The 25,924-nt window shown below is 35.2% G+C and overlaps 2 protein-coding genes across 5 annotated transcripts in view; one reads left to right on the top strand and one right to left on the bottom strand.

Moving 5' to 3' along the window:
• Positions 1 to 534: 534 nt before the first annotated feature.
• Positions 535 to 7,685, top strand: LOC129928605 (uncharacterized). 2 transcript variants are annotated; one of them, XM_056043400.1, is made up of 4 exons: positions 535 to 724; positions 991 to 1,170; positions 2,398 to 2,487; positions 7,068 to 7,685. In XM_056043400.1, the coding sequence occupies exons 1-4, from the start codon at positions 700 to 702 to the stop codon at positions 7,136 to 7,138; spliced, it is 366 nt and encodes a 121-aa protein (XP_055899375.1). In that variant the 5' UTR covers positions 535 to 699; the 3' UTR covers positions 7,139 to 7,685. The 2 variants fall into 2 exon arrangements, with proteins under 2 accessions (XP_055899375.1, XP_055899374.1); XM_056043399.1 differs by having other exon boundaries at positions 555 to 724; positions 2,371 to 2,487.
• Positions 7,686 to 14,010: 6,325 nt separating this feature from the next.
• Positions 14,011 to 25,924, bottom strand: part of LOC106074641 (adenosine deaminase AGSA-like) — a 32,780-nt gene continuing 20,866 nt past the window's right edge. For 2 of the 3 annotated variants that reach the window (XM_056043396.1, XM_056043397.1), the window contains exons 11-12: positions 25,523 to 25,725; positions 14,654 to 14,930 (exon numbers count right to left, since the gene is read on the bottom strand). In XM_056043396.1, the coding sequence (XP_055899371.1) occupies positions 14,699 to 14,930; positions 25,523 to 25,725 (435 nt within the window). In that variant the 3' untranslated portion in view covers positions 14,654 to 14,698. Of the gene's footprint in view, positions 14,063 to 14,653; positions 14,931 to 25,522; positions 25,726 to 25,924 lie in introns of those variants that run through there. The other variant, XM_056043398.1, reaches the window with a different exon arrangement.

The following is a 25,924-nucleotide window of genomic DNA, read 5'->3' as shown; positions in this document are numbered from 1 at the left end:
GTTTAATAGTTTCCAAGACACTCTCAGTGGCTATTTCAGCGATAAGCAAATTGGGACCCGCGGGTAACATATGGCTAGTTTGTTATATAGCAGCAAATACGGAAGCCTTTAAAAATTGGTAGATGCCACGAAGGGTTTCACCTTCTCCATTTTAGGACAGTAAAAGAACGTTGATAATGATTAGTAGAGAGACTATAATGGATGTGCATGTCAGAGGGCTTGGGAAGAATCTGCTGTATGGTAAGGGGCCTCATGGTACTTAAGAATCATCTTTGAGATGGCGACTGCTTGCAGGCTTTTTTATGAGCTTATGGAATTTCAACTAAACATCTTAAATGCCTGACTTTATTTTGTTTTTTCTGAAACTATTGTGTGGTGTGTGGTCAGCTTATTGGTTTTGTTTCTCACAACCCAAGAATTACAACTCACTTCATGTTTACGTCCCAAAACCAACGACTCAGAATTGAGATAACTCTCTTGTGTTAAGTTCGACCAAAGCACTGTCTTACCCAATCTCTCCCTCTCTCTGACTCACTGCGTAGACCAACCCAGTTCTTGATCCGGGTATGTTATTGTCACCTGCCGCTATTGCCTTTCTGGCGTTTGAAATCAGGAATCATTTGATCGTTCAGGATAACCTGGCTTAAAACAGAAATCTGGAGAGTCCTTCAAGTTTCGTGTGAACTTAAACATTGGAAAATGATACTGATTATCATTTGTATCAGTAAGTTTTTGACTAATTCTAGAGATTAATGATCTATCTACCTCTGACAAATCGACGAAAGGGAGGCGCTGGGGCCTAAAACTGATAGATAGATAGATTGGTAGATAGATAGATAGATAGATAGATAGATAGATAGATAGATAGATAGATAGATAGATAGATATAGATAGACAGATAGATAGATAGATTAGATAGATAGATAGATAGATAGATTTTCATTCTTGCAATAAATGGCTAATTTATTTATATCTATATATATATTTAAGCCTTATCTTTGTTTGGTGCCAAGGCTTTGAATGAACAATCTAGGCAACAAATTAACAACACGAAAACAACTAGTGATGATGTCGTCTCAACGACACCTCCAAACGACACAACCACAGAACAGTCAACAATGGATATCACCCACAACAAAAACATAGGTAGTAGCTCAGGAAAGACCACCGGTAAGTACTAACTTTTAATCTTTTTTTTTGCTTCACTGCATTAAATATAATAATAATAATAGTAATAATCTTTATTGTCCGTAATGAAATTAGTCTTGCAATTTGTGAATTTCACCAGTGAAAACATAACTATAAAAAAAATGTATATTCATACTTTACTTAGGCCTTGCTATAAGGTCACAGCAAGATGGGAATGAATTACTAGTATGGAAGAAATAAAAAGATAACAACTGTTTCAATAAAAAAAAATTCATTTCAGGACATGAAATAGTACCAGAGCATAAAGTTATAATGAATAAACTTCATTGATATTTGTTGGGAGTCACTCAATTTCCCTGCTTCTCTCTCTTAACTTTCAACAAGCAACCTCACTAATCCACATTTACAAAACCTAACGCACTGACCGTCACATAAAGATAGTTTGATACGATCATCAACCGCCACGCATTGGAATAGGGTTAAAAGTGTAGTTAAGTGTAACCCATAAGCACATTACTAAGTAGATAGATAGATAGATAGATAGATAGATAGATAGATAGATAGATAGATAGATAGATAGATAGATAGATAGATAGATAGATAATTCTTCTTCCTCTATAGTCTTCGAGAGCATCTTCCATTATCCTTCAAGGAAGATATTAAAAAGTGTTGGTTTTAAACCAGTCCTCAGTATTATTGTTAAGTACACCACACTAGTGACCTCCTTGTAGAGGTTCTGGATTGGGTAGCTCTTATTATGTTTTTCATTTTATGTTATACCTTTCCGTTATCCTTACTATGAAAGGCTTATAAATAAAGGTGGCCATATTTCAGCATTATACTGTATGAAGCAAATGCATTACGGGTAACATTTGAATCACTAAAATCTAACGACATTGACCAATCCTTTTAACCAATCAATATATCTATATATATAGCGCTACTTTCATGCTTATAGCATGCTCAGAGCACTTTGGTCCAATCTCATTTGTGGACCAGTGGGAGGGGGGGAAGGGAGGGGGTATCTAGGAGTTGGTTTTCCGTGCTGCCTTTTAGGCACTCAGTAAATCAACTCTGCCCGAGTCGGGTGTCGAGCCTTGAGCCCCCTTCTATGTAGCCAAGACAAGCCAAGTTCAAGCGCACTTAGCCTCACGACCACTTATATATGAAATAAAGACAATAATCAATCAATCAATTGTCCCAACAATATCTCTACTACAGCTGCTCATGATATCATGTCCACCACAGAACAGCCAATCATGGATGTCACACAAAAACCCACAAGCAGTAGCTCAGGAAACTGGATGCTAAATGACCAGAACACCACCGTACCGTACAGTAAGTACTAGCTTTTTAGCTTTTTTCTTATCTTCAAGGCTTGCAATATGGTGGGCACTCTGAAAAACAGACTTTACTTAAGCCTTGCTAGAGGTCACAGCGACATGGACGTGAGTTACAGGAAGAAAGAAAGAAGAAAATAAAAACGTTTCATTTCCCGGCTTCTCTCCCTTAACTTTCAACACGAACTCCTTCCCGGCTTCTCTCCCTTAACTTTCAACACGCACTCCTTCCCAGCTTCTCTCCCTTAAACTTTTAACACGCAATCCTTCCCGGCTTCTCTCCCTTAACTTTCATTACGCACTCTTTCCCGGCTTCTCTCCCTTAACTTTCAACACGAACTCCTTCCCGGCTTCTCTCCCTTAACTTTCAACACGAACTCCTTCCCGGCTTCTCTCCCTTAACTTTCAACACGCACTCCTTCCCAGCTTCTCTCCCTTAAACTTTTAACACGCAATCCTTCCCGGCTTCTCTCCCTTAACTTTCAACACGCACTCTTTCCCGGCTTCTCTCCCTTAACTTTCAACTCGCACTCGTTTCCGGCTTTTCTCCCTTAACTTTCAACACGCACTCTTTCCCGGCTTCTCTCCCTTAACTTTCAGCACGCACTTTTTTCCCGGCTTCTCTCCCTTAACTTTCAAGACACACTCTTTCCCGGCTTCTCTCCCTTAACTTTCAAGACGCACTCTTTTCCCGGCTTCTCTCCCTTAACTTTCAACACGCACTCCTTCCCAGCTTCTCTCCCTTAAACTTTTAACACGCAATCCTTCCCGGCTTCTCTCCCTTAACTTTCAACACGCACTCTTTCCCGGCTTCTCTCCCTTAACTTTCAACTCGCACTCGTTTCCGGCTTTTCTCCCTTAACTTTCAACACGCACTCTTTCCCGGCTTCTCTCCCTTAACTTTCAGCACGCACTTTTTTCCCGGCTTCTCTCCCTTAACTTTCAAGACACACTCTTTCCCGGCTTCTCTCCCTTAACTTTCAAGACGCACTCTTTTCCCGGCTTCTCTCCCTTAACTTTCAAGACGCACTCTTTTCCCGGCTTCTCTCCCTTAACTTTCAACACGCACTCTTTCCCGGCTTCTCTTCCTTAACTTTCAAGACGCACTCTCACCATTCCACATTTACAAAACCTAACGCACTGACCGTCACAAAAAGAAAGTTTGATACAATCATAAACTGCCACGCATTGGACAGATAGATAGATAGATAGATAGATAGATAGATAGATAGATAGATAGATAGATAGATAGATAGATAGATAGATAGATAGATAGATAGATAGATTGATAGATAGATAGATAGATAGACAGACAGACAGACAGACAGGCAGATAGATAGATAGATAGATAGATAGATAGATAGATAGATAGATAGATAGATAGATAGATAGATAGATAGATAGATAGATAGAGATAAGTAAGTGAGTCCTAGATTCTATGAACGACATTAGAACACGTTTTTGCAACAACATAAAAATCCATCTCGTCAGCAGCAAAGATAACTTCTTGACAAAGATTTTATCATGTTTTATATGTCAGTCTGAAACAAGTTTTACACCATAGACTTATCTAGACTGGAAACCGGAAATAAATTCTTATCCTCGACTGATCGATTCACATGCGTATCTATAAATATATTTTTATGTACGTAAACTCTATTTTCAAGCTCTAAGGGGAGTCGCCCTAATCAATCTATTTAGTCTTAGAAAAGTAATGATCTTACTTTTCAAAGTTTAGACATAATGCAAAATCATTTCTCGGATATTCACGCAGGTATATGAAACAAGCCATTTCCTGTTTGTTTCCATTGAGATAATGTTTCAAAAATCCTAGATGGAAATAATTCATGTTGATTTAAATTATCTTATGTACATTTAAATAGATTGATTACCTAGATCTTTCTAGATTATGTATCTAAAAATTGCAAAATAATAATTATGAGACGAGAGTACTCTTATTTTTGATGTTCAATTACTAGATCTAGATCATAGACATATATATATATAGACTGGACGATAAAGAACAAATTATTATCGGAAATATTTGGGAAAAGAAAAGTTTGTAGATCCACATCACAAACCTATATATATTTGCCTATGTCTATGATTATGAAACAAAGACAAAATATTGGGAATATGGCAGTTTTGTACTTTTCAAAACTAAAGATCAAAGGTATATATTGGCTGAAATGTTAGTCCTAGAATTTATAGCTCAATCGCCGCCATTTTTTTTTCACATAGATATAGTACATAAAACATATTTGACTTCCACCAAATAAAAATAACTTCCTACTTCCAGTCTATATTTATTTATGTCTATGATCTAGATCTAAAAATTAAATACTACATAGGTTAGCGTTGAAACAAAAAAAAAAACAGATTTATTTTCTTTTAACTACTTTACAAAACAACGCCTTGATTCAACTTTCTAAAACATTTTTCACGACATTTTTTGTAGTGTTAAAAAGTGTCCATGTCCAGTCTAGATCTAGTATATAGAAGTCTAGGGTTAACACTTTTTTTGTTTCTCCCACTTCACAAATTCAGATCCCGATAAATTTTTTGCACAATTATTCATAGTAGATGACAATACATGAATCGATCACAAACATCAACTAATTAATTAGTGTTTCCTATATTTATGAATTTTAATGAAGTAAAAGAAAACGATTCCTGCAGTATTGAGATATATGGCAGTAAATGTACAGTTATTTCTTTTATATAAACTCTGTTTTTTGTTTGTTTTGAATTTATTATCTATCTATCTATATAATTCTCTTCTTCCCTAAAGAGTTTGGACGAGAAGCAAGAAGTAAAGGAAAGATCACTCATGTTTCTGCGGATAGTCATCCCACGAAATAACAAGAGAGGGGGGGGGGGGGGAGAAGACGTGGTTATTCACACGTCGCTATGAATGGCTGCGCGCTGGACTGTCAAACCCTGCCCGCTCCCATCCCCATTCGTCTTGTGGGAGGTTTGGACTAAAAAGTAAACTATCTTCAACTCTGGAGAAACATCATAAACATGTAAAACATTTTACAAACACTAAATAGCAGGGCCGGACTTAAGCATTGTGGGTCCCTATTTGAAACGGATTTGGGTAGGGAAGCGGACAATAAGTGAAATTTAAGAGTTTGAATTAGAAAATTAATTTGTCTATGCATTTTATTCATTCTTTTCTACGTATAACAAAGTCATACAGTATATCATAATAATTATGTTTCCTACATAGATCCCGCTCAATTGCAAGAATTACCAAATGTTTCCATTTATCTTTGAGAATTGTTGACCTCAAGTAATTCTTCATTAGTTTGAGGCGCGAGAAGCTTCTTTCACCTGTTTACACAATTTCGGGAGATTTCCAGGAGCTCCTGGTAAATCGACATCAGGGCGCGGGAAATCTGTTTTACGTTATAAAATGGTTTAATTAAATAAATTATACACCTTGAATTAGCGCGTGTCCTATGAAAGTGCGGGTCCTATGAAGTGCGGGACCCACTGCGATCGCATAGTTTGCAGTGGCCTAAGGCTAACTAGTTTTTTTATATTTTGCTTGTTCATCTGTTGCTTTTTTTTTTAGTTCACACCAAGCTGATGATATTATTTTATTATGTTAGCTGAGTTTGCTACAATTGTAAAATTCCATGGACTTTGCCAGAAGGGTTTTTGAAATTGTAAACCTCCCCGAAATGAAGCTTTTTACACATTGATTGGTTTTCCTATAAATCTTAGGACTCCAGTAATATATGGCCTTTTTTTTAAGTGGTAAAGTGACCTATGACCTTCTCATAGGCATTATTTATGGTTTGAACGAAGTTTCCTTCCTCCATGGAGTGCCAAGTACTGTTTGGGTTTTAGCGGCTATGCCACATTGACTCCTGAAGCCTTGGGTACAGATACAAGGCAGCAGAGGTTTCAATTAAGAGTTTTCCTACGCCTAGGTGGGTAGCCAGCAAAAACAAAATCTAATAAAATACTCAGAAAGACAGAAAGATAAAGGCATATTCCTCGTTCCATAAGCTAGGACAAATTTGTATAAATGCATCTTCTTCCCTAGTGTTATTTGAGCATGGAATGGGTTGACTGAGCCAGCCAGGAAAACTCCAGACTTGGCAGAATTTAAGTCATCTTATCTTATCATATATAATACAGACGTTACTTCAAAAAATAAGATGATTACATCCAAAGCGTCATGCATTTAGTCATGTATGTCAACCAATAACCCAAATTCTGCCAAGTCACTGATTTTCCTGGCTAGCTCAGGCAACCCTTTTGGGTTTTAGCCTTTGTTAACATGCATGACTAGATGCATGACTAGATGCATGACGCGTAGGACGTAGTCATCTTATTTTATGAAGTAACGTTAGACCGGACAAGACGTATGAGAAAAGTGAAGGCCAGGAGTTGGACTCTTTGTCAGACGTTGTTTGCCATTACAAGCAGTGCATTCTCACTTCCGGCAGTAGGAAACTTATGGAACCTATTTATTAACAATATTACCTTTGTCAAAGTATGCCTTTTTTTTTAAGGTTAAATACCTTTGTACTAACCATCTGTTTTTTTTTCTTTCACCTACAGATGGCGACGTCACCAAAAGACCTAGCTTAATCGTCATGGCCATGATCTTAAATGCTTTCATATTCATCTAAATATTAATAGCTAACATAAAGTTACAATTTTCTGTATTATTTTTCTCAGAACATCTATAACCCAGAAATTATTTTCTGAATCAATCATAATTTATTAATTCTTATTAAACATTTTCTTTAATAATAACAACAATTTATATTAGTGAACAATCATTTGTAATTAGAGCACATTTGTGTAGATATAAATCCTGAAATGATGTAGTCTGAGTATCGCCATCTTGCGATCTTTTAAAGAAAGTAAATTTATTATTTGTTCAAATATTTCAGGATATAAAATGAGTTTTATTATTGAAAATAGATTTGTTTTTTTAAACTGTATAAGAATAAAATCTTCTAAACCGTCCCGATGTACATAACAGAGAATTACTAAGATTGAGTCAATAAGCATTAAATCTAATTAGCCATTGATGTTATAATAAATTACATTGTGTTCATTTAATTTATGGAAATAAAAAAGCAGTCAGATGACAAGTAGTAAATACTTCAAAAGATATTCCAGATTTAAACATATTAAACTATACATATATGCAGCAAAGTTTTATTTCAATATCGTAGTTGTCTTTTTTCATTGTGTGAACAAATTGTACATGTGTTTGTGTTGATTAGTATTGAAGCATCAAAACAACAAATGTAGAATTTGGGCTGCATACATTGAATTTATGAATCATACGACGCCATCTTGGGAGAACCGCTGGTTCACAACACAAGACACGTAACTAACACAGACAAAGGGATATAACTCAAATATAACAAGTACCGCATTAACATCCTTCCCTTTCTATCGACGAAACATGTTGACTACAACATTCCAACACAGCAGAAACATCGTCCTTGCAACCACACACTGAGCTACATTCTAGACAATAATCTGAACACATACACTGACACGATACTATGTACATAGATCACATTTTCAACAGACCCCTCAACTCAAGAAAACATTAAGAAATTGAAACAGACACAAAATAGAGCAGTGAGATTCATAGCAAACAAATATTCACATTTGACTAGAGCAGGGGTTCTCAACCTGTGGGTCGCGACCCCCTTGGGGGTCGATTGACGATTTGCCATGGGTTGCCTAAGACCATATAAAATATGGATTGTTATTGTCTACACTTCTATTTCTGTATGTGTGTGTGGGAGGGGGGGGGGGTCGCGGCAGAGTGGTGGATTGTAAAAAGGGGTCGCCGAGCTTAAAAGGTTGAGAACCGCTGGACTAGAAAACATTAAAAAACTGGAACAGACACAAAATAGAGCAATGAGATTCATAACAAACGAATATTCACATTTGACTAGAGTAACACCTTTAGTAAAATCACTAAACTTAGAAAGCCTTCAGGATAGAAGACATAAAAGTAGAGTATCAATTATACATATAACACTGAACCATAATCTTTAAATACAAAAACAAAATTTAATAAAATACTCAGACACAACGATAAAGTCACACTCCTCGTTCCATATGCTAGGATAAATTTGTACAGATGCCATTTCTGCCCCAGTGCAATCTGAGAATGGAATGGGTTCCCCGAGCTAGCCAGGAAAACCAGTGACTTGCAGAATTTAGGTCATGACTAATTGCATGACGCGTAGGACGTAATTATCTTCTTTTATGAACTAACGTCTGTATTATATAAGATAATTATACAACATTGGCCTGTAAAAAGAAAAAAAATATAATGTAGAATTTGGGCTGTACACATTTAATTCGTGTATCATACGACGCCGTCTTGGGCACAACTCCTTGTTCACAACAAAGGACGCCTAACTAACAACGACAAAGGGATATAACTCAAATAAAGGAAGCATCGTATTAACAGTTTGTGTTTGTGCTGTTTTCGCCTCAATTATGTAAAATAACAAAACTATTTTCTTCACAAACATTCACATATTTTTAGGACAACCATTCTTTGCCTAATGTAACGGTACCAATACAGCACACTAATAAATTTTGTGTTAGAACTTTCTATTGTATCTAGCTCTAAAGAAACTGCATTAGTTTTTCACCAAGTCCGGGGTGTCCCTGGGCTCGGGCTCGCTGTCCCTCCTCAACGTGACGCCCTGATAGAAACGGTCGTAAGAGGGGACAAGGCCAAGGGGTAGCACAACAGGGCTCCCGTGGGAGTGCCTAAGAGGTTGTTATGCGGGCATGTATCAGATCTCCAAAAGCTATCTGCCAACGCCCAGGCGCCGTTACATAAATGGCGTGTCCCGCACGGTTAGCCTGGTAGATCAAAGAAAAATTACGGGGGTCCCGGTGGTTCGGCCGCGTCTCCGGAGCATCCTTGTCCACCGGAATGGAACGCAAAACTAAACTTTGAATTTAACCCCGAGTCTCAACCCCCCGTCAGACAGAACGGTGTATACGAGGTGTGCGCCGTAAATTCAGGCCGGTAGAAGAGAGCTCTTGCTCTCTTTTGCTGGTCTTAGGGTTATAAGTGCTTTTACACAACTCTACATTACAATTTCTAATGGGTGTCAATGGGTTCAGCTGTAATTACAGAACACTTAATGACTTGGTCAAGACCAACAAAGAAACGTTATCACTCTTCATAGCAATCACACACTGTCCTCTGTCCTTGTCTAAAAACGAACACACTTCCGGTTATTCGCGCATACGTTTCAACTGACATAGATAAGTAAAAGAAAGATTATACACATCTAAAGACATTCATCTGTGACACAGGAACATTTTAATATATCAGTTCAAACTAATTTAGGGGTTTTAGCTCTTAGTACATGAAATTGAATTGTGTTGACAATACATTGAAATTTGGAATTTCTGAGTTTCAAAGACGTTCCAAGCGGACTCAATGAAGGCAGTTGGTCGTTGTTCTGGCCACGTGACATCGTTAACAGTGAGCCATAGAAACAATTGACCCTTACAGATCGCAAGGTCTGAAAGGGATACCTTTAAAAATTCTAAATGTTAAAAAAAGAAAACATGTACCTACTAAAATAGCTCACACAATAAAGTACAAGAATGGATTGAAGAAAATATTTTCAAACTGAATTGATATTTACACTGCACCGATTGGATTCTAACGTTATGGGTTGAAGCAGTCATTATTTACTTCGAATTCCTTGAAAACATATTCATCATCACTGAAAAGTATTGCAATTTACTACATTAAACAAGGGATGTTATAAGCAACACATCTCTGATCCTACAATTTTGATGATTATGTCCCTTTGTTTAAAAAATAATTAAATAACCCATGCAGTTCGCGTGCGGTCTTGAAACGTACCACCGCAGAAAGTCAAGAAAACACTGTATATTTGTTTAGTTATTTTCATCAAAAATCAATTTGTCAAAAGTTGCATTGATGTTACTACAAATGTTATAAATGACTCTTTCATATAAATTATTTAATAGTGCAAAGAGTATTTCAAACTTAATCACTACGAATTTACTTATAAAATCCGATTCGACGTTGATATTTATGTACGAAATAAACGATTTGGATGGGTTGCTTTAACCTAGGTGTTTTTATTTATGCCAAAGTGAACTGTTAAACGATGATAACCTCTTAGACTCGGCAGGTCATTAGATGTTGTCTTTACCGAAACTGAACGGTATTTCGAAACTAAAAAGGTATGTTAAGAGCTTAAATGGCAATTGGTATCATAAAGATACTGGGAAAATATTGAGTAACAAGTCCTAGTTTATGAGAACTGATTTAGTTTTCGAAGCTGGTGACAATAAAATCTCCCATCGCGGGGCCCCCTTTAGGCGCGTGGTTTGGGGCGGTTGCCCCACTTGCCACCCCCAAAGGCCGCTACTGATTGTCCTGCTCTGTTTGTCGAGCTCTTAAATACAATTCTGAATTTTTCTAGAAAGATGAATATTTCTTCACTTGGTAATGACATAAAAAGGCTTGTTTCCACTTGGCTGGCATTTAACGCAAAAGAACGAAAGGAGCCTGAGACTGCGATGAAAGAAATGGATCTTTATTGATTCAAAGCTAATCATAGTCTCTTTCACTGAGACATTAAATCTCATGGTCATAATGTTCAAGAACAGTGTCTACTATTCTCTCGCACCGTGTTCGGGCAGAGGGTCCCTTTTAAAAGAGAATATCATAAAACCTTTAACAATTTCATACACGGTGGCATCCATGCGACCCTCTCAGTGGCCCTAGCGGAGGCAACACTGAACGAAACCGATAACACCGGCGAAAGGCCGAAACAATCAATAGAGATAGTCGACTCTAGTGTTGAACAACAAAACACGATTAATAATCATGAAGGGAACCGTCGAATGTCACCTACTTCTAGCCGTTGATAAAATCCTTATTTCTACGTCGATAAGAAAAGCGTCTTGTTTATATCGTCTCCTAGAGCGTTCTTACTTTTTATTATATCACGTCATTCGTCACTAAGTAAAAACTTCCCCCTATTCCCGAAACAAATAACTAATTCCTAATCGTGCCATAAGACGGCCCATTTCGGTACCGGCCCACCGGGCATTTGCCCGAATACCCATTTAGCCAGTCCGCCCCTGCCGCCTGAGGACATTGATGTCTAAGCTACTCATCGTAGAATGCTCAATGAAGAAATGACATCTCGATTCTAACTTTCTAAGATGTAATCAATCAAAAAAAAATCTTGAAACATCGTTGACTTTTTTGTTTACATTTGTATTTAATTTTCAAATTGAGTTGCAGTAAAAAAAAAATACGTGTACATCATTATGTCATCAGTAGCCAGTGGCGTAGCTAGGGTCGGGGAGAAGAAAGGAAAATTTTCCCCGGCCCCAACTTGAGGGGGGACCCCTAAATGAGTATTTTTTTATATTAAAAAATAAATATTACGCAAAATGCTGGGGTCCCCAAAGAGCTCAAGCCCCACCCCCAAGCCCCCAAACGATGGAAAATTCCTAGCTACGCCCCTGTCAATAACAATAATTTTTAAAGAGTGAGGCGCAACAGAGACATGCCTGTATTTAAATGTTAAACACCAAAACTGTTTTCAAAAATGGAAGAGTTCTTTCTTGCTTTTCCCTCTATATAGAAAGTTGAAACTGGATCTAGTGCTGTAGCGTGCTTCAAGGGGAAGCAAATAAATAGACTGATATGTGAATGTTGCCACTTGTGGAGACCTTCACCTTGCTTTGACTCATTTAAAACCTGACATATCTAATACTGTCACACCGCAGGTGGCACAAGGTACGCTCTAACTTATGTTTGTAGTTAGTGAATTCAGCACTAATAATAATAGTCGAAATAATTTTTTGTTTAATTAACTTTAATTAAAACGAAAGAATATTAATCTGCAATAATCTAAACAATTAGAAAAAATAATAATTCGTTACAACGAGAGTAATTTTTTTTTGTCTAAGTTCTTTTAAAATTAACCGTGTCATTTTATTTTTAGGATCCTTTCATTTGTCTGGGCAAGCTGGAAACATGGAGGGAGGGGGGGGAGGAAGAAAGGGATATTTGGGTAGATTTTTACCGTAATTGGTTTTTAAAAGCATTTAGAAAAAAAAAGGGGGGGGGGACAACCTGATTTCGAGTTCGTGGCTCACGCCTCCATGGTGAGGTACTTATGACTAGAGATGATTGTTTAGTTATATAATGTTTGTTTCAATTTAGAGGGAACTAATTCAGCTTATACAACCACTTCAGTCAAGTACAATTTCTTTCCAATGTTCCCAGGTAAAAGAAATACTTGTGCAAATTTCAGCTTGATCCCAAATTTAGTGTATGATAAATAATGTGTTGAAACATTTTACCAGACAGACAGACAGACAGAGTTGATATAAGTTTTGTAAAAATACCCTTCTTATCGGGTGGAAACAAAGCAATGAGAAAATATAAATAATTCCTATATGTTTAAAACTCAGCAAATCGTTCATTTTGTTCCTGTTCTGTTGTAGTATCATTCATTTTGTTCCTGTTCTGTTGTAGTATCATTCATTTTGTTCCTGTTCTGTTGTAGTATCATTCATTTTGTTCCTGTTCTGTTGTAGTATCATTCACTTTGTTCCTGTTCTGTTGTAGTATCATTCATTTTGTTCCTGTTCTGTTGTAGTATCATTCACTTTGTTCCTGTTCTGTTGTAGTATCATTCATTTTTTTCCTGTTCTGTTGTAGTATCATTCGTTTTGTTCCTGTTCTGTTGTAGTATCATTCACTTTGTTCCTGTTCTGTTGTAGTATCATTCATTTTGTTCCTGTTCTGTTGTAGTATCATTCACTTTGTTCCTGTTCTGTTGTAGTATCATTCATTTTGTTCCTGTTCTGTTGTAGTATCATTCATTTTGTTCCTGTTCTGTTGTAGTATCATTCATTTTGTTCCTGTTCTGTTGTAGTATCATTCATTTTGTTCCTGTTCTGTTGTAGTATCATTCATTTTGTTCCTGTTCTGTTGTAGTATCATTCATTTTGTTCCTGTTCTGTTGTAGTATCATTCACTTTGTTCCTGTTCTGTTGTAGTATCATTCATTTTGTTCCTGTTCTGTTGTAGTATCATTCACTTTGTTCCTGTTCTGTTGTAGTATCATTCACTTTGTTCCTGTTCTGTTGTAGTATCATTCATTTTGTTCCTGTTCTGTTGTAGTATCATTCACTTTGTTCCTGTTCTGTTGTAGTATCATTCATTTTGTTCCTGTTCTGTTGTAGTATCATTCACTTTGTTCCTGTTCTGTTGTAGTATCATTCATTTTGTTCCTGTTCTGTTGTAGTATCATTCACTTTGTTCCTGTTCTGTTGTAGTATCATTCATTTTGTTCCTGTTCTGTTGTAGTATCATTCATTTTGTTCCTGTTCTGTTGTAGTATCATTCACTTTGTTCCTGTTCTGTTGTAGTATCATTCACTTTGTTCCTGTTCTGTTGTAGTATCATTCACTTTGTTCCTGTTCTGTTGTAGTATCATTCACTTTGTTCCTGTTCTGTTGTAGTATCATTCACTTTGTTCTGTCTGGAAACAAGAAAAAGGATTATTATTTCTATATACACTTAAAGAATTTGTCAAGTGCAAAGTTTTTGTTGGTTTGTTGTATTGCATAATAATTATAAGCAGTAACAAAAAATAACCTTAGCCTATATTTATTTTATAAGCCCAATGATCGATACAGCATTTTGTCTATATTATTATAGCAGGTGGCTTATTATGATTATGTTGTTGTTATATTTGTATTACGTTTAGCTTTTTATTGGACGTTCTTATGAAAATAAATCTTCTTAAAAAACGAACAACTTGAAGTGATGAGAGGGACAACGACCATTGCAGTGGCGTAGCTAGGAATTTTCCATCATTTGGGAGCCCGGCATGCGGACTTGACCTCTGTGGGGCCTCTGCATTTTGGGTAATATTTTATATTTAATATAAAAAAATATTAATTTGGAGGCCCACTCAGATGAGATTTTCCCATTCTCCCCCTCCCTCCCCACAACCTAGCTACGCCTCTGGACCCATTGATCATCAAAGTGTAAGAGAGAACAAAAAAGTGAGGAAGAAATAAAGTGATAGAGAGAAAGTGAGATGTCATAAATAACAGCCTTTTAAACCTTTGTTAGAGCCAACACCATGTTGTATTATCAGTACTATAGGCGATCATAAATAAGCATTGAGTAACAGGATTAGTCCAGTAACTCCACTAAGCCAAGTACTACTGTATTGTGATATAGAACTATCGAATGATTGGTGCCAGGTGGTCATAGGGTTATAACTAGCTGGTGTACTATAGCTGCAGCCGTCCTGCTGTACCTCCGCGATAAAGGCATTCCATTTGCTCTGCCACAGCGTCATGGCCCGGTCCTTCTGGACATCGTCTAACGAGCTAAACCTATAAAATAAGAATGCAATGAGTGTAACAAGCAATAAGAGAAAAGAATACTTTTAAAACACAAAGCTTATCTAAGGGAAGAAACCACTAATTACAGACATTTTTCTGAAACCTACGGGATTTATCTCATTTTCTGCTATATAAAACTAAATTAAATAGTTAGTACTAAATGATTAGCTAATTGTTTAATTATTAGATAGATTCGTGTATTGTTATCGACAATGAATAATTATGCAAAATTTCAACTTGATGCGACAATGGGAAAATGAAAAGACAATGTGTAAAACATAATAAAAGAATTAAATCCATATATATATATTCTTTGCTGGGCATATCAGAGGTTTGTGCAACTCAACCCTACACCACACTATATTAAGTATATGTCACCGTATGATTTTATAAATGTCACTGTGTTATTTTATAAATGTCACTGAGTGGTTTTATATGTTATGAATGTGGCTGTGGTTATCAATGTAGGCGTGGTGGTGACATTGGGTTCTTGTTACAAATCACAGAATAATGAAATGACGCTGGGTGTAGCAGATACAATAAGTTTAATATAACACCACATAGTGAATACACCATACAATTCGACCCAGGAATGGTCAGTATTAATCCAACAGTAATATATGAATATCACAACTTAGTACTTATTCTATAACCAACTACTTTAAACATCTAACTCTACTGCTTATATCTTAAGTGACTCAATACAAGTGCTTGCTACAAGATCTCTATGTGGACTGACTGCCTTTAACTCTCTGGTTCACCTAAGGTCAAAAGTGTTCACCTTAGTGCAACATGGGTTGTGAATAAGATTCACAATATGGAATTAACATACACAATACAGAATTAGGGTTTCTACTCTATGGCACCAACTTTGAGGTGGTGACATTACCTATCACCCCCCTTTTGAAAAAAATTTTGAAGAAATTTTTTTCAGCTTGACGACATAATTACAGAGTTCAAATAGAACTACAAACTTGCAATAAAATATATAATATGACAGTGTTACACAAAATATTTGCTGAATCAAAAAAAAAATTCATACAAGGGCAAAATTCTCTAATTCATCATATTCTTGTAAGGCAATTCAAATAATTCTCTGAGTCAAATACTTAACATCCCAAATAATTCTTTATATGTAGTTCTAATATATACATCAATGTTCAAATGTGTTCAATATTTACAAGTCTTTTTCATAATAATATGTGCAAAGTGTGACAAAAATTTCAATGACAATCTCCTATGTCACAATGTGAAAAATTAATACAAGTTTTTATTCACAATATCTATTTATAAAAAAATCTTTGACACTATAGAAATGTTAGAAGTCTGGTTTTTTAACACCAATAGTACAATATGTACATATCATGTAGAAAATGTTACAAGTAAGTCTCAATATGTAAGTGATAAGTATAGAAAAATTCAAAATATATGTGTCAAAATTCAAGATCAAATTGATTAATGATCATTGTTACAAATTCAATGTATCTGTTTACTTCAATATGAGGTTTGACATCTCCATAAAAAATTGTTGTGCATTAATATTACACAAGTAAATATGTATAATTCAAGTATCAAAATATTGGATCAAAAGTATGAACATCAAATCAAAATAATAAGTATCCTTCATAGTGCTTGTTGCATGCACCTTATGTTTCAATTAAGTATTTCTCCATATGACAGTTCAAATAATTTGTAGCTAGTAATGGCAAAAGTTTAATGTTACATTGTTTATCAAATAATTATTGAGTACAAAGTTCAAAAAAAATCTTTTGTCAAAAAAGATTCAACTGAGAAAATGTGTCAGTTGTGATACAATCTTTGAGGTTGCATTAATTTGTTCAAGCATATACATACAAGCATAACATCATAATGGTTTAGTTGTATTTATTTTAATCTGTTGTGAAAAAAAATGCAAGTCCAATTTAAAATATAATATCAAGTGTCTCTTTCAGTACTTGAAATATCAAAAAGTTTGTACAACAATCTTCTTGTTTACATCAATGATTGTTACAAAAAAAATAAAGTTCATAAGAATAGTTTGACAAAAATGTTTTCAAAAAATACAAGTGTATGTCAATATTTCATTACACTAATTGACATTGAATAAATAAGTTACATTATGAATCAATCTCCTTTTTCAATAGTATTGAAAAATGTGACTAAGTTATATAATTGTGATAAATGACATAGTAAAAAAAATTCCAATCTTGTTTACAATAGCTGTGGAAAAAAAATTTGTCACAGTTGTTCTCAATACAATGAGAAAAAATAATGTTTACATTGTATGGAAAAAAAATTAAGCTAGGTGCTGAATAAGTTGGGAAAAAATTCAATGTTTGTTTACATTGTTGAGTACCAAAATGTTATTCTTGTTGACAAAAGAATGTGAAAAAAAATTGTTGGTTACAATGTAGTAATCAAATTCCAAAGTTTGTTTACAAATAGAGTTTTTTTTTTAAAAATGAAGTCTTAGTTCTAGTTCAATGTTTACAAATAGTACTCAATGTTTACAAAATAATGCTCAGTGTTTACAACATGACATCATAGCTGGTTGTAAAAATAATTTTTTACTTTAAGGTGTGAATCTTAAATCTTTGACATTTAGCAATACAAGTTTTGACTAACATGACATAGATCATTATCTAAGTCATTCTGATTATCTTGAATATATCTGGACATAAAATCAGCAATAACATTATCTTTCCCTTTTATTTGTTTTATTTCAAAATGGAAATCAGCTAGGATCATGGTCCATCTTGTAGTTCTACTATTAGTATTTGCTTTAACATTTAGAGTGGTTAATGGTTTATGATCTGTAAATATTAGGAAAAATCTGCCTAACAGATGTCTTTTTAGTCGCAGTGTACACCACACTATGGCTAAACATTCTTTTTCTATGGTGCTGTATCTTGTTTCTGCCCTGGATAATCTTCTACTAAGATATTCTATGGGGACCAGATTATTCTTATCATCTCTCTGCATAAGACATGCTCCTATGGCAGTGTCAGATGCGTCTGTGTATAATTCAAATACTTTATCTTTACTGGGTATATGTAATCTCTTATCATCATTAAATATTTCTTTGAGTTTATCTACTGCTTCTCTACATTCTTTAGAAGCTGCAATTATTTTCTTATATGTGTCCTTGTTGCTGTTCTTTACTTTTAATAAGTCATAAAGAGGAGATATTAATTGTGTATAGTTACTAATAAATTTCTTGTAAAAATTAAATAATCCTATAATGGCTTGAATGTCTTTTTTAGTTTCTGGTGGTTTAACTTGCATTATTTTATTTAGGTTGCTTCTAGTAGGCCTTATTTGTTTGTTTCCTATTTCATAGCCTAAAAATTCTATTTTAGTTTTCCCTATATGTAGTTTATCAGGGGCTATAGTCAACTTGTTCTCCCTCAGCCTATTTAATACTTGTTTGAGAGTTTTAATGTGATTTTCCCAAGTTTTTGAAAATATGCAGATATCATCCACGTAGAAAACTACATCTTCTATTCCCTCCAGCAACTTGGCCATACATTTTTGGAATGTTGCCGTACTGTTCACCAAGCCAAATGGCATCACATTCCATTGGTACACTCCTACTAGACCTGGCAAATTGCAGCTGAACGCGGAAAACTTTTTGGATCTCTCCTCCATCTCTATTTGCCAGAACCCACGGTTCAAATCACAAGTGGTAAATATTTCTGAGCTTCCTATTTTTTCTATCAACTGTTCTGGTAGAGGTAGTGGTTCTGCATCAATCACTGTTTTGCTATTCAATTCTCTAAAATCACAGCACACACGTAGAGTGTTATCTTTCTTTTTGACTATTACTATTGGGGACACATATTCACTTTGTTCATCTACCCTTCTGATTGTTCCATCCTTCAGTAACTTATTTAATTCTTCTTTAACTTTGTCACAGTATGCTGTTGGTATTGTATAGTTTTTTTTCTTTATTGCAGAATAGTCTTTCAATCTGATTTTATGCTGAATTATGCTTGTCCTCCCTAGTTGATTTGTAATCACATCCTTGTACTCTCTCAATACATTTTCTACTTGCTCTTCATTTGCTGCTGGTGTTTCAATATGTTGTGATACAGCACAGGCATGAAGAAAAAAATTTAGTTCGCTATCTGTCTCATCTTCAAATATCTCACATTCTTCCGCCTCATTGCTTTGTACTACCATAGCATGTTCTCTTCTGGGGCTACCTTTCAGTTTGTTGACATGTAATTTCCTCACTATTCCATTCATCTCAACTTCATATGTTACGTTTCCTACTTTCTTTTCAATAGTATATGGACCATCATAAAATTCTTCCTCATCTCGCATTTTTACGTAAACTGTATCTCCTTCTTCAAATTCTCTTAACACTCTATTTTTGTTTTTAATGTCTCTGTGTTTCTTTGTGCTTCTTTTAATATTCTCTTGTGCCGTTTTGACCGCATATGTTAACTGATTTTTGTTCTTCACTATAAGTGGGAAATCTTCTTCTTTAATCTCAAGCATGTTTTGTTTCCATAAATGTAATGGTCCTCTCATTTTTCTGTTATGTACTAATTCATATGGAGAGAAACCTGTTGATTCGTTCTTGGCTTCACGGTACGCAAACAATATATATGGTAGCATCTCATCCCAGTTGTTTGGGTTTTCCATACATACTTTGTCCAACATAATCTTCATAGATTTATTCCAACGTTCTACAATACTGTTCGCTTGTGCATGGTAAACTGTACTAAAGACTTGATTGACTTCTGTTAACTTTGTGAATGCAGCTGTTAGGGCCGCTTTAAACTGAGTTCCGTTATCACTGACAATGGTTCTAGGAAAGCCTATCATGGTAAATAATAGTAATAACGTCTGACATATCGTACTTGCATCAATGTGTTTTAATGGGAAAGCTTCAGGCCAGCGTGTGGCAAAATCCATGAATGATAATATGTATCTATTTCCTTTAGCTGTTACAGTTGGAAGTTCAGCTATATCCATGGCTAGTTTTTCGAATGGTGTCTCTACTGTATCTGTTTCTTGTAGAGGTGCTTTGTGTTTCCCTGTGATTGGATTTCTTCTTATGCACTGTACACAACTCTTAGTATATGCCTTCACTTCTTGCTCCATCTTAGGCCAGAAACAGTTGTGTCTTATTTTTTCTAGTGTTCTTGTGTAAGCCATATGCCCAGCCAAGGGACTGTCATGACATGTTTCAATGATGCTTTTTCTCAATTGCTGAGGTATTACTATTTGTAGCACTTCATTTCCATTTCTTATTTTCTTATGCTTTATAGCTACTCCATTTATTTTGCTGTATGGTCCTTCAGTTCTGTTGCATAAATTCTTGCATATGTTCGAAATTGTTGGATCATTTTGCTGCATCTCAATTAATTCATCTTTGTTGACATTCATGTTTGGAATTATGGCCATAAAAGATTTGTCTTTCTTGTCATTTTTTATTTTTGATGTGTTCTCCGTTTGACACTCTATATGTACAGTATCTTTGTTTGAAATATACTGTTTGCCTTTATTTCTTTCACTGGTCACTTCACTTGTGTCAGTGTTTCTGCTTTCCTTATCTAATTTAGCTTGAGCTCTTGTTGTTACTGCAGCTACTTCTATATTTTCTTGATTTACACTATTAGCCCATTTTACTAAGGCTTCTTCTGATAGTTCAACTATATTCTCTATGTTCCCTATAATTAGTTCTTCAGCTGGGTTGTTCATTACTATGGCTTTGTATTGACCAGTGAACCATGGTGATTCAATGAAAACTAATGCTGTTTCACATACTTCCCATAAGTCTTTATTTGCATAAGTCAGAGTGACCTTGTCTTTTAGGATCTGTTCAGGTTTTACTAGTGATTTCTTCATAATGATTGAGGTGCAGCCGCTGTCACGTAATGCATATACCTTAATGCCATCCACATATGCAGGATACACTTTTAATTTGGCTACCTTTGTCTGTATATATGCTACTGTTTCATATTCTATTGGTGTTTCAGTTGCTACAGCTGCTATATTTTGTCTGGTATGATTGTTATTGTGGTAAGTATGTTGTCTATCTTGAAATTGGTCTCTTCTAGACATTCTGTTGTTTTGCCATCTTCTGTTTGTTTGATGTGATCTACTGTTAGTTGGACTGTAGCTTTGCCATGTTCTTCTGTTATATTGTTGTTGATAGGATCTATTATAGTTAGGACTGAAGCTCTGGAAAGTTCTGTTATCTCTTCCATATTTATGGTTTCTATTTACATATTGCTGCTTTTCTGATGCCATTCTCTTTCTGCACTCTGCTTTGGTGTGACCCAATATGCCACAGAAAAAACATTGTATGCTCTTGGCATATTTAAATTTATTTGTAGTTCTTGGATGGTTTTCTGTCACTGTTGCAGCTACATTGTACAATTCCCTTTTGTCAATGGTGATGTTTGGGTGTGAGTCTTTGTATGTTGTTAAGTTTGATATCAATTCAGCTTCATTTTTTATTTTTCTCTCCTTCAGGAATGAGAATGCTGCATCTGTAACATTAATTAGCACATTCTCAATGAGAAAGAAATCTAAGATCTGTTTGGGGTCATCTAAGTTACAGTTTGCGAGTTGTAGCCACTTTGTCATGTTCTGGCGCATGTCATGTATTGTTCTTTTTAAATCTGCATTCTTGGCTAGTTTTATTTCCCTAAAAAGTTTTCGATAGTGCTCCTCCGTTTTGCCAAAATGTTCAATAAGTCTTTGCTTTACTGTGTTGTAGTCTTTTCTTTGCTCCATAGTTAGTGTGTCGATGATGTTTAGTGGTTCACCTCTTAGGTTAGCTAGCAGTTGTTGAGCCATTTGTGCACTATTCATATTTGCTGTTTGACAGATGTATTCAAATTGAATTATGAAATTTTCCAATGTGTCTTCTTTTGGGTCAAAGTTCCTAAATTTGCTATGATACTGATGATGAGATGAAGTTTGACTTGCTGAATTGTCTTTATTTTCTTTTGCTAGCTTGGCCATTTTTTCTTCATGTTCTTTTAATTTTATTTCATGCTGGCGTTCTTTTTCTTTCTCTAAGTTTTCTTGTTCTTTCTCTCTCAGTCTTCTTTCATGTAGCCTTTCTTCCCGTTGCTTGTCTTTTTCTACTCTAATTCTATCTATTTCAATTTTAATGAATGCAGCTCTATCATCTTCTTTTAACTTTAGTTTATCCACTATCTCTATTAGTTTCTCATACTCAGCCATTTTCAAAGATTCAAATTAGTAATATAGTTAATTAATAGATATGTGTACACTAGGTAGTTGTAAATGAATATTGTACGATAAATAATTATTATAGCTCAAATAGTAATTGCAGGTAATAGTAGATATATATTTTGTGCGAAACAATTGAGGTTATGAGGTATCTTAAGTTATTCTTGGTACTTTGTCTAGTTTGTAATGTAATACTTTACTGATCAATTATGTGATTATGTATTTTTAGTATCTCCACTTGCAATAAATACTTCACAATCATGTGAGCCTTATTAGTCTGATAAATAGTGATCAATGTATCAATAGTATCAAAATAGTTCAATGTGCTCAAAGTATATATATATACAATCAATCTTGTCACAATCTCAAATCAAAATATATCCCATAGTGTATCAAGTGTGTAGTGTAGTGTTGATAACAATAAAAAATAGGTTGAAATAAGTAAAATAAATATATATATTAATAAGTAAATAATTAGACAAACATAAATACACTATAGATACTAAACAGTCTGCTTTAAAGAGACATTACAAGATAGTAGAAATAGTAGACAAAAGAATTACAATGAGAAATAACTATGACGCAAAAAGAAATTCAACAAATGTAAACAAGACAATACAAGAGTTTAACAATATGATAGATACTTGACGAAATACAAACTTAACTAATACAGCTATACGATCAAGTATTTACTTTATCTAAAGAGTCCCTACCAATACCTGGATGCTTACTTGAAAAAAAATATAAATGCTCAGACTCAATAGATAATTAAATTTAGTCCCTAAAGTCAAATGTATATATAAATACAAATGTAAACAATGAAAAAAAATTGTGGTGTAGTTCAAGAGAACTAATCAATATTCATTAATACTAAAGGGTAATTAAAGTTACTTCCCTTAAATATTCACTTGATGCTTGACTTGTACATAAAGTTCCGGTGATGCTCCACATAAAATATGTCCACAGTACAGTTCATACGTAATCCACTTGCTAAATCCACAGCACAATGGTACAGTTCATAAGTAATCCACTTGTTAAATCCACAGTACAATGGTACAGTTCATAAGTAATCCACTTGTTAAATCCACAGTACAATGTTACAGTTCATAAGTAATCCATTGTTAAATCCACAGTAGAATAGTACAGTTCATAAGTAATCCACTTGTTAAATCCACAGTACAACGGTACAGTTCATAAGTAATTCACTTGCTAAATCCACAGCACAATGGTACAGTTCATAAGTAATCCACTTGTTAAATCCACAGTACAATGTTACAGTTCATAAGTAATCCACTTGTTAAATCCACAGTACAATGGTACAGTTGCTGAAACAAATATAAATAACTAAAAATGACCTTAGGTAGTGACGACAAGAGAGGTCTAAGAGTGAGAGCGCTCTCTTATTAACTGTGCTGTTAGACAGCGACAATAGGAGTGTGTCATTAGAATTATGACGAGCACTCGATGTAGATGATTCTTGAATATGTCAGCTACTTCGACTGACCATATATCAGCTGTCTTCAAACGATGACTTGAATGACTTGTAGTACTAGATTTTCACCCACACCGGTTGTAGTATCACGGTTGTCTAGTTTCACCCACCCAGGTTGTAAGATCAGGGTTGTCTAGTTTCACCCACACAGGTTGTCTCAGCATATCATGTTAAAGTGACTTTGAACAATGCTGTCATAAATGTTGTTTTCGGCCGCTTCTGACACCATAAAATGTCACCGTATGATTTTATAAATGTCACTGTGTTATTTTATAAATGTCACTGAGTGGTTTTATATGTTATGAATGTGGCTGTGGTTATCAATGTAGGCGTGGTGGTGACATTGGGTTCTTGTTACAAATCACAGAATAATGAAATGACGCTGGGTGTAGCAGATACAATAAGTTTAATATAACACCACATAGTGAATACACCATACAATTCGACCCAGGAATGGTCAGTATTAATCCAACAGTAATATATGAATATCACAACTTAGTACTTATTCTATAACCAACTACTTTAAACATCTAACTCTACTGCTTATATCTTAAGTGACTCAATACAAGTGCTTGCTACAAGATCTCTATGTGGACTGACTGCCTTTAACTCTCTGGTTCACCTAAGGTCAAAAGTGTTCACCTTAGTGCAACATGGGTTGTGAATAAGATTCACAATATGGAATTAACATACACAATACAGAATTAGGGTTTCTACTCTATGGCACCAACTTTGAGGTGGTGACAGTATATACTATATCTTATATACTATATATATACTATATTGTTTCGTCTCTTCAGAATCATAATTTTTAATAATGATAGTTATGGCAACCAACTAAACAATGTAGCAAAGTCCTACGCGATCTACGAGGCACATGATGTGAACTCATCTGTTTTTGTGGTCGACGGTTAACAAAGGTGTCAAGAGGCCAGCACAACGACCAACCGCCTTTACGTTTCCCCAACAAATGTCAGGTACCCATCAGAGCTGGGTGGACTCCAAGGCACCCTAAAGATCCCGAAATTAAAAATCCCAGTCTTCACCGTGATTCGAACCCGGGAGCCGGTTTGGAAGCCAAGCGCTTTACCACTCAGCCACTGCATGTCAGTCATATTTTTGTTCAACTCCTTAATGACTTCACAGAGACGAATGCCGTATCCCTGATGACTGACAGCGGTTTTAAAATTGTTTTTTTTTAAAGTAAGTAACTTTAATTTTTAAGACGTTCAAATTTTTAAAAGTTATAAAATAGAACTATTTGAAAAATGTAGTGTCACATAAATTTTTTTTTTTTCTAAAAGATATAGATACTGTCTAATTTTTTTTGAAAATTGTTAGAAATTGTTTTCGAAATAGCCGTCCACGCAGCGCCAACCTATTTCATTCTTGAACCCATGTTGAGTTTGCACACTTAGAAGAGGAACTGTAAACATAAGTGCTTACGTTTCTTAAGCCTGCTACGCGTAGTTTCAGAATTCAAAAGGTTTTTTTTTGTAAGAGATTACAAAGATGTATATATTCTGTGCATTAAAACATATTTCCTTTCATCAAACTTACAGAGGACACACAAAATATCGCAATTTATGAACGTAAACTAGACCTAAAGTCAGGTACACATACGCACATTATAGAAGGCCTCAACACTGACCTGGGATGTCGCAAACTGTGGACACATTTGACCTATGACTTGGCAACCAGCTACTGGTCTAGAATATACTCAGTCTGTGACGTCACAGGTCAGTGTTCAGGCCTTCAAAACGGTTGATCTCGCTCAGACATATGACTAACATGATTGACATGAATTGCTGGAAGAAATGTCCACTTTCCAAAAATAAAATTAATAATACAGTGCAAAGAAACGAGTCCTAACCTGATAGAATTGATGGCCAACTGTTTGAGCAGTGTAAGGTCAGCTCTTTCGCTGGACATGGCCGTGAAGCACAAGAAAAAGTCGTGGGACAATGGAGCCGAGTCTAGCGTTGTTCGGTCATCACAGCTGATGACCACGGAATAGTTGTTGGCTATAAGAGACGCCATCGGATGATTTCGTAAGTCGCTGACCAGTCTCAGAACCTATGGAAGTGGAAGATGAAATTATTTCATATTCACATTTTTTTTTTTGGAGCCCGAGTGTTAATAATATGGTGGAAAAGAATGTGCATACTTTCGAGACGACTTTCTTGAGCCGTTAAAAATCTCAAAAAAAAAAGCGAAGATGAACTACGGGAAAAAAACCGCAACAATCGAGAACTTGGACTTGTATTTCTCACAC

Source organism: Biomphalaria glabrata, chromosome 10 (assembly GCF_947242115.1).
Source record: "Biomphalaria glabrata chromosome 10, xgBioGlab47.1, whole genome shotgun sequence".
Lineage (NCBI taxonomy): Eukaryota > Metazoa > Mollusca > Gastropoda > Planorbidae > Biomphalaria > Biomphalaria glabrata.
The sequence above is the reverse complement of the archived record's forward strand: the minus strand, read 5'-3'. Positions and strand labels throughout refer to the sequence as shown.